This window comes from Erpetoichthys calabaricus, chromosome 2, assembly GCF_900747795.2.
Source record: "Erpetoichthys calabaricus chromosome 2, fErpCal1.3, whole genome shotgun sequence".
NCBI classification, from domain to species: domain Eukaryota; kingdom Metazoa; phylum Chordata; class Cladistia; order Polypteriformes; family Polypteridae; genus Erpetoichthys; species Erpetoichthys calabaricus.
This window is the reverse complement of record NC_041395.2, coordinates 225,033,938-225,043,451: the sequence shown is the minus strand read 5'-3', so window position 1 is coordinate 225,043,451 and position 9,514 is coordinate 225,033,938. Positions and strand designations below refer to the sequence as shown.

Genomic DNA, 9,514 nt, shown 5'->3' with positions numbered 1-9,514 from the left:
CACAATCAAAAATAAAATGACAGTACTAATATATAAGAAAAACACACAAATTGTAAGGGTGGGGATGTAGTGTGAGCTTTTCTCCATCTGTGTGGTAGACAAGGAAGAATGGAAAGTCATTACAAAGCAGTGCACACTCACACACATAATCTTGCACACTTACAGGACCACGTTAGAGTTGCCATTAACCCAATATGCACATCTTTGAAATGAGTGAGGAAATGAACATAAAGAGAACATGCAACCTCCACAGAAACAGTGAGATATCAGCATTTAATAATAATAATAATAATAATTCTTTACATTTTAAACCCAGTCTCCTGAAGATGTGAGATGTGAGCTAACCAGTGGTGGGCTAAAGAGGGGAGAGGACCACCCAGGCTTGAAACAGGATATTTCCAGTGTTCCAGTGTTTCCAGTGTTCCAAATATTATGTAACGTCAAAGCTTTAAGATTGCGAGTGAAAAACAGAACTGGCTGAATACCACGGAAAACCTTGATTTCGTTGTTATGGCTTTGCTAGTTCACAGAATGGATTGATGGATTTACACTGCACCTGACGATGTGTTTAAATTATCTGATTTTTGTCTGAACGTCTTATGAATCATAATCTAGTAGACATAATGGAATTAATTATTCTTGTATATTTATACCCGTAAACCAGATAACCACGGAGAACCCCAGTAACAATTTGCTGCAAGACATTTTAAATTTATGATCTAACTACACTCGCGAGCGTCTGTTATACAGTTTTAGTCTTTTAAACTCGAGCGCTCACGAGCACAAGTACGCGCACGCGCAAACTGAACCGGACGCAGACGTTCGAGCGCGATGACGTCTGTCTCGCGCCAAATACCAGAAGGAAGAAGAAAGCACAGCACAATAGTGTAGTTATTTTGAAGAAGGGTCTCCAATAATAACGACTGTTACCGAATAAAGCTTTGTGCAGCTGAACGGGTATGTTTTCTCTGCTGGTTTGGTTTTGTCTTTGCGTTTTGATTGACGTGTTAAAAACTAAGCTTCTGCAGAGTTGACGCTCTTTTTTGAAATAATTCCTGAAAGCGGATTTTATTATAAGGCGTTTTGTGTCGTGTAGTACATAACACCCTGTTTTTAAAGTGAGATTGGTTAGGTATGAAAACGGATGGCAGCGTGAATATCTAAAAGTATCCACTTGGTAGTTCTAAAGATTTAAACAATGTCCTTGGAAGAATAGTCCCGGCAATTTTTAAAGGTTTTATGCTGGCCGTTTAAATAAATATATATTTTGGCTCGGCTTTTTTCAGTTTGACACTAAAATTAAAGTTTGAGGCTTTTAATTCTCCAGATACTGAACCACAGTGGTAACGTAAGATAAGTGGTAATAGAACGTGAATGGGTTAATATACCCTTGTCATCGCTTTAATAGAGTGGGCTCCGGTAACGCGATTTTCTTAAATTGGGGTGGCTGAGTGAACAGCCAATAAACCACAGGTACCGGTGTCTCTCAGTCAAGCCTAATTCAGTTCTTTTCACACGACATGCATTTAATAATTGCATGCAGTAAGTTTAGTAGTTTAAATCAAGAAGATCGTAAACAAATCTTTAGAGTCCTGCTATGTTTGTCAGGTTGCTAGCTCTATATTTCTCGTGTTTGGTAAAATGACCAAGCTACCTTCCAAAGTATCAATTCAGCAAAGACAGTCTCAGCAGCATTACCAGTATACTACAGAAAGTAAAATAAGATTTCTTTAAGTCTGGTAGTACACCTCATCTGCTGTGTAAAACAAGTGCAACATTTGAAAAATAGGCAATATTCCAATTTATAGAGTTTAGTTTTCCAAGCACACCATGCATTACTTTTTGATTAAAGGATCCTCGGCAAATAATCTTACTTTCTTGGTTGGTATTTTTTAACTTTGTAATTTTTTTTCTTTTTCAAAAATAGTGTATACATATTCACCATAATACCTGTAATAAATTTTTGGATTAGCCTTCATTAAAGGTTTGTTTTCTTTAGGCAACGCACAAAAATGGGTTTCCTGGAGAGTTGCAAAGACCTTTTTGGCACCAGTGACCTATATGAAGTACTCGGGGTTAACAAACAAGCAAGTGATGCTGATATCCGCAAGGCATATTATAAAGTATCTCTCAGAGTACACCCGGACAGAGCACTCAACGATGAGCAAGCCACAGTGAAATTTCAGGTGAGAAATGATCTAATGGCTAAGTCGGAATAATCCGTTCCCTAGAACAGTTTATTTGATTTTTTTACCACATTTGCCAGTGTGAACAATTTAATTTAGTCCTTTACGGAACTGTTGATGGCATGTTTTAATTTGTAATGTTTTGCTTTATGGTAAATGCACTTTTTACATTGCACACTCATTCCCATGGCAGAACAGTTATGAAATCTAATACAATCATAATTCTTGTTCCAGTCCCTATACATTTTGCATGTGATAACTTTAAAAGGAAACACTAAGTACTTGAAAGGTGCTTGGAGAAGGTAGCCAGCTTTAAAATATAAAAGATATTCTAGATATTGCAGCACTGACTCGGGTGTCTTGCCTATAACTCTCCAACGTTGTAGACATTTAAAATAAACTTTAGTTAAGCAAGCAAAATAAATAGAAGTTTTAGTTTTCTTGCTAAAGTGAGTAGGGACAAAGAGCATTGTAATTTAAATAGCTCATTTTACTTTTAGGTAACTTAAAAAATATTGCAAGAGGTTTTGCTCACATCCTGGTACTCACTAGACTTAAATTCCACATTAAACAAGGTACTCTCACGCTAAAGAAAATTAGTATAAGCATAATATTTGGGTATAATAAGTATAACTTTTCACTTTCCGAGCACATTTATTTGTTGCTGCTCAGCTTCTACAATAAAGGAAATACAACACGAATGGAAAATACGAGTTCATCTGCTGGTGAAAAAGCCATTCATCTTGCAAATATGTTACCCATTACTTGTAAGTGTAAACAGTCCCACTCAGACAAACATATATCCAAACACAAAATTACATGTAGTTGAAAGTGTTTAGTCTTTTAATTACTTGTATGCTACATTTTTATAAGTACACTATTTAAGTCTTTTTTTTATTAGAACAATAAAGCAATTTAACTTTTCGTGGAAAGCACAAGGTTTATGTGAGGAATGTTTGTTTTTAATCATAAAAAATAATTAGGCTTATTGAATATGTGTTGTTTATAATAATAATAATTCATTACATTTATATAGCAATTTGTTAAAATAATGTACCACCTGACCACACACACACCTACGTTTTAAATATTTTGGTAAAGTGAGATTACCAATCTGTGTTCATGGTTATTTGATCAGTGTTTTCTTTGCGCTTTGCCAGGCTTTGGGAAAGATTTATGCTGTACTGAGTGACAAGGATCAAAGGGCTATATATGATGAGCAAGGCATTGTGGATGAGGAATCAGATACTCTGTGCCAGGATCGAAATTGGGAAGACTACTGGAGATTGTTGTTTCCCAAGGTAAATTCCATAAAGTGAATTATATTTATACATTTTTTTTTTTTTTTCTAAATATATTGGTGGGTTTTTTTTTTTTAAATCCGTTCATCACAGTGTCTTCCCAATTATGACAGTCTGTAATGCTCATATAAATAATGTTGGGAGATGTGTTTATAGTATGTTTTTGGTCATTAACTTATGTCAGTAACTAGTTTGCATAACTGCATTGTCTTTATGGGGAAAATACTTTAAATTTATTCTACCTTCAATTGATCAAGTATTATTTTACATTTAGATTACTACAAAAGATATCTTATCTTTTGAAAAAAACTACAAAGGTTCCGAAGAGGAAGAAGCTGATATAAAGGCAATCTATATAAGATATGAAGGAGAGATGGATCACATCATGAACTCTATTTTGTGTACCACTTATGAGGATGAGCCACGAATCAGGGATATTATTCAAGCTGGCATAGACTCCGGAGAGCTCCCAACCTTTAAAGCTTTCACTAATGAGAGTGTAAAGAAGAAAGAAGCAAGAAAAAGAAAGGTGTACATTTTACGCTGTTTGTCTTTTATATTACAATCAGTGTCACTAAAAACATTTTCATTGTGATTGCTGTAGCAAGGTGTGTATGTGTATTTGCATTTTTTTAAAACGGCATAGAAGTTCAACTAAATAATAACCAATATACTAAATATCAGTAACTCAGTCTAACTCCACCCACCAAGAAATTTGAGCACAGCACTTTCACTTCAAATTCTGCTAAGTAAATTTAATATTTTATTAAAAGGTTCTGGTTGCCTGCGGTGGGTTGGCACCCTGCCCGGGATTGGTTCCTGCCTTGTGCCCTGTGTTGGCTGGGATTGGCGCCAGCAGACCCCCGTGACCCTGTGTTCGGATTCAGCGGGTTGGAAAATGGATGGATGGATGGTTCTGGTTACTTATTGTAAATCTCAACACACATCCTACTGGTTATCTTATTTATGATCTGGATTTTTACTACTTTGGTACTACAGTATGCTGAATATCTAGATTGAAATTTTTAAGTGCTCTTGAGGATGACAGTAATTCATTAGCAACTGAAAGCACGTTTAAAGTAGTATGCAGAAAGTGTAACATTAGTGATAAAATAGTATCCAAATCCACAATGAATATAGTTTTGTTTCATTATATGTGATGGTGAGATGTATCTTGGCACCTGTCTGGTTATGTATGTTGTGCTCTACCTTGACAGCTGCCATTATCCATCTGTATTTGTGCTTAAACCGCATATCGCCTAGTAAATCACGTGTAGAATTAAAATCTGTTTCTGTATGCAAATATGTTTTCTAATGTGCATCATTTTTAGGTAGTACCAAGGTTAAAAGAAAATATATTAATGCTAGCTATGTTTTGTAGTTGGATTAATTAAAGTTTACTTTGTAATTTTTTTCCTTACATATTAGGTTTTGACCTGCTGTTTCAAAGCCTGTAGCAATTTATGATGTACTGATTTTTAAGTTCAGTAGTACCAGTTAAAGAGTTAATAATGCAACATACCATAAATACATATCACCTTTTTAGAACTGTTTTACAGACAAATGGTCATAAGTTATCTAATGTGAATCATTAATTCAAGTTAAACCATTTTACATGTGAATTATATTTACAGAAAAATCTGAATTGGGTTTTTTAATGTCTATGGGACAACAATGTAAATCTCTTCCTTTTTACCATCAAAGTATTTGTTTTAAAAGGATATTTGGATATCAAATTGTTTAATTCTGGTGTACCTACAGTATATATGGAAAAGTTAATGATGATTGCTTTTTTTAGGCTCTGAAAGAGAAAAAGGAGGCAGAAAAAATGAAAAAAGAAATGGATGAAGAAAACTCTCTGGCCATGCTTATAAAGGTAAATGAGTTAAGGTGTTGGATTAAATATAAAGTATTGCTTTCCAGATCTTTCAAACAAAAAAAAATGAACTGTTAAATTATAATTGAGATATTCCTACTGCAGTTATTTATTTTAAGATATTAACATGGTGGAGTGTAGAAATACTCATTATTACTTTCTGCAAGAAAAATGTCACCATGTATGAATTATTAGCACACACAAAAATGCTGAAGTTGCAAGTGGTGTTTAAACATTTAATTTACATAGGACTGCAAAAGAGTTGAAATTTAATGTGTTTTAAGATGTAAATTCTTCAATGGTTCTAATGTGAAATTCGCATGACGGATACATTCTCCATTAATTGAAGAGCTGTATTTTAAAATGATTGGTTAAAACAAAGAGGTGCTCACTTTGAATGTGGCCGTTTTCTCCACTGCATATTTGAACAGAACCTTTCTAGTGGAGTGGTGTCTGTTTTATTAGGTTCAGAATGAAGGTTCCATGTTAGATGTGCACCCTTAGCACCCATGAGTTTCTGGTAGTCCAGCAACACAAGAGATAATTAGTATTGTATTAGCAATTCAGATAGGAAGAGAGACCGGTCCATCTTTGATTTTTTACTTTGTGTCATTAACTCCAGATCATTTCATAATATTTTCACACAACCTTAAGAAGCACTGGTATACAGTAATCCCTCCTCCATCGCGTGGGTTTCGTTCCAGAGCCACCCGTGAAATAAGAAAATCCGCGAAGTAGAAACCATATGTTTATATGGTTATTTTTATATTGTCATGCTTGGGTCACAGATTTGCGCAGAAACACAGGAGGTTGTAGAGAGACAGGAACGTTATTCAAACACTGCAAACAAACATTTGTCTCTTTTTCAAAAGTTTAAACTGTGCTCCATGGCAAGACAGAGATGACAGTTCTGTCTCACAATTAAAAGAATGCAAACATATCTTCCTCTTCAAAGGAGTGCGCGTCAGGAGCACAGAGAGGAAAGCAAACAAATCAATAGGGCTGTTTGGCTTTTAAGTATGTGAAGCACCGCCGGTACAAAGCTGTTGAAGGCGGCAGCTCACACCCCCTCCATCAGGAGCAGGGAGAGAGAGAGAGAAAGAGAGAGACAGAGAAAAACAAAGTCAAAAATCAATACATGCCCTTTGAGCTTTTAAGTATGCGAAGCACCGTGCAGCATGTCGCTTCACGAAGCAGCTGCACACAGAAGGTTGCAACGTGAATATAATCTTTCAGCATTTTTAGACGAGCGTCCGTATCGTCTAGGTGTGCGAACAGCCCCCCCTGCGAACAGCCCCTAAGTCAGGATTAGAGAAAGTCAGCGCGAGAGAAAGTAAGTTGGGTAGCTTCTCAGCCATCTGCCAATAGCGTCCCTTGTATGAAATCAACTGGGCAAACCAACTGAGGAAGCATGTACCAGAAATTAAAAGACCCATTGTCCTCAGAAATCCGCGAACCAGCAAAAAATCTGCGATATATATTTAAATATGCTTACATATAAAATCCGCGATAGAGTGAAGCCGCGAAGCGCGATATAGCGAGGGATCACTGTATCGGGTAATGTATTTTAACTTGCCCTGGTAATCACATTTTGATGGTGAACATTGTTAATTTTTTTTTTTTTTAAATATATATTGGAACACATTAGTTAATTGTAGGGGAATACATTCTACAGAAATAACTGGTTCTGTTAAAGGGTTTCTAATACTGAAAATAGATATGATTAAAGAGACTGTTACTGCATTTTTTGCTGCCATTTTCTTGCCATGGGGTGTACTGTTTTTGGGTTTTATATTTTTCTGACTTACAGATGTTGAATAAACATTTTTAAGTATGTGGATACCCACAATTTCAAAATTGCAGTAAAGCCAATTTTTAAAATAAGCACATGAGGGGAAAAAAGCAGACTCTTGTGTATTTTTCCTGTGACATATATTTGAGTGATAGCACTTACTTTTTTTTTTTTTTTTTTTTTTTTTTTTTTAAATAATATAACTACAGGGCCTTTGTGTTTGCACAAATTCAATGCCAATTAAATTAAATTGTTTTAATTTATATAAAGTTTTAAAAGATTGCATGGAAATTTCAAAATTTGAATCATTTTTTGACTATTTTAATGATTACTAAAAATGTAATCGGGTGTAAAAGTATTGTGTTTTGCTCTTAATTCTTTGTTTAATACCCTAGAAAAAACAGGAATCTCGTTCAAAAGAGATGGACAGCTTCTTATCTCAGCTGGAAGCCAAGTACTGCAAGAAAGAAAATAATGCAAGTAAAAAGAAAGGAAAGAAAAATAAGTGAAAATACAAGTATTTGATGTTTTGCACTATTTATGAAGCACTTACTTGTGCTGCTTGTTATGTCTGATAATAAATGATGAATTGCCATTAATAAAGAAATCCTGCTTTGAACAGAGCACGTTTTATGTGTTCATGGTCAAAGCATTTTTATCACAATTTGTTTTTGCTAAGGTTATTTTTTAAAAATAAAGGATGTATCAATACTTTCGATATATCTATGGCTTTAGTTTGGTGTTTTTTCCCCTTTTTTTGTTTCTTGTTTATAGTATGTCCTAATGATTTAAAGCATGTTAGCTTGGTAAAGGAGGAAATGCAAGTAACTGTAAACCATAATCAAAAAAGCAAGAAAATACCACTGTATATGAAATTTTCATGTTTTAAAAATGTTTTAAATCAAGTACATCATAGTAGGAATTAGTACTGACAAAGGAGTAGTATCTCATAATGGTACACAGATCATTTCAGTGTTTCAGACTATTACAGCCCCCATATTCCAGAGACATATGTGTGACGTTTATGCGCTTAGGATGAGTTCAGGTGGCGCTGGAGAAAAAAGTGGTGATGTGAATTACTGTATACCATTTTTCTAAGTATCGTTATTTTTGTCTGTTTGCTGAAAGAAAGGGCAGGTGAACTATGACTGATAATCTTGCTGATGTCTTTGTTTTTCTGCCATCCATTTCAAGAAAATTTGCAGGACAATCTCTTGAACTGACTCATTTAACCAGGACTGAGTTTTAAGATGTCCTATCATTCAAAATAATGTTTTTGCTATACATTTAATTTTTGAAAAAATCAAATGTCTAAAATATATAATTAAGTCCCTAAAAGAATGAAAAATTACTTGATATGAATGTAGAGTCTGGTCCCGTTGTCCACACATGATGAAAACGGGCTTCTTCACCATCTAAATCAAACTAAAGCTGTTTTCACTGGATTGCTGCTTTCAGTTTTTGAATGTCAGTGCTGGTGTTAAAGATGAGACTTAAATATGCTAGTACAAATTTCCAAGCTAACAGTATTTTTTAGCACAGTGCTTGACTCTTAGCTTACAATATTTAGAAATAAATAGGTGATATAAAAACTGCAGTACAAGGCAGTTACTTGAGTTACAGAATCCTCAGTTTGTGTTTGCTACTGTGAACACAGCATTCCAGATTTAATTTGCCTGTTGACCCTCCTGAGGATAATTCGTTTTTAGAATAGAATTCCTTTTATTGTCACTATACACATGTACAATGAGATTAAAAGCAGCTCCTCCAGTGCAGACATACTTGTATATGTAGAACACAACAAATAAATAAATGATGCAAAAAGTTGATGCACAGTTGATGGATAAAAAGAAGTGCGGGGTTGGTTAGACGGTGTAGTCAGTGCATGTGTGAGTTTAGAATGGTTATGGCTTTTGGGGGAAAAAACTGTTCTTGTCTGTTTGTCCTTGTTGTGATGCACCTGTAGCACCTTTATTATTATCATTATTATTATTAGTAGTAGTAGTAACGAACTTGTGATTACTGCAACATTTATGCCACATTTACACTTGTTGTAGAAGCTGGAGGGTGCCCTGCTCTGCCTGGTTCATGTTATGTGCCTAGTTTATTGCCTGCAGTGTACCTAGAACCAACTTTTTAATTGCATTCTTATCTTCATTGAAAACATAAGAACATTTCTAATGGAAAAAGCAACACCTATTTCTAAGATGGGCACATTTTGAATGTTTCTTTACTCTTTGATTATTAGCTTAAAAAAGACACTTTTTGGTTGACTCCTAATCTGTGCTCATTACTGATGTTACTTAACTGTGACTGTTCATTTGAAAATTGTACGGCTGTTCAGTTGGCCAATTTAGAT

The 9,514-nt window shown here is 34.8% G+C and overlaps 1 protein-coding gene across 1 annotated transcript; it reads left to right on the top strand.

Annotated features, from left to right (window-relative positions):
• The first annotated feature begins 806 nt into the window (after positions 1–806).
• dnajc9 (DnaJ (Hsp40) homolog, subfamily C, member 9) lies at positions 807–8,018 on the top strand. The gene is made up of 6 exons (XM_028795224.2): positions 807–957; positions 2,000–2,186; positions 3,347–3,487; positions 3,762–4,016; positions 5,286–5,363; positions 7,551–8,018. Exons 2-6 carry the CDS (start codon positions 2,013–2,015, stop codon positions 7,662–7,664), a joined length of 762 nt encoding a protein of 253 aa, XP_028651057.1. The 5' UTR covers positions 807–957; positions 2,000–2,012; the 3' UTR covers positions 7,665–8,018.
• The last annotated feature ends 1,496 nt before the right edge of the window (positions 8,019–9,514 follow it).

Coding starts and splice junctions, on each gene's coding strand:
- dnajc9 (XM_028795224.2), top strand. CDS start 2,013: ATGGGTTTCCTGGAGAGTTGCAAAGACCTTTTTGGCACCAGTGACCTA. Junction 2,187..3,346: donor AAGCCACAGTGAAATTTCAG/GTGAGAAATGAT, acceptor GCGCTTTGCCAG/GCTTTGGGAAAGATTTATGC. Junction 5,364..7,550: donor CTCTGGCCATGCTTATAAAG/GTAAATGAGTTA, acceptor TTAATACCCTAG/AAAAAACAGGAATCTCGTTC.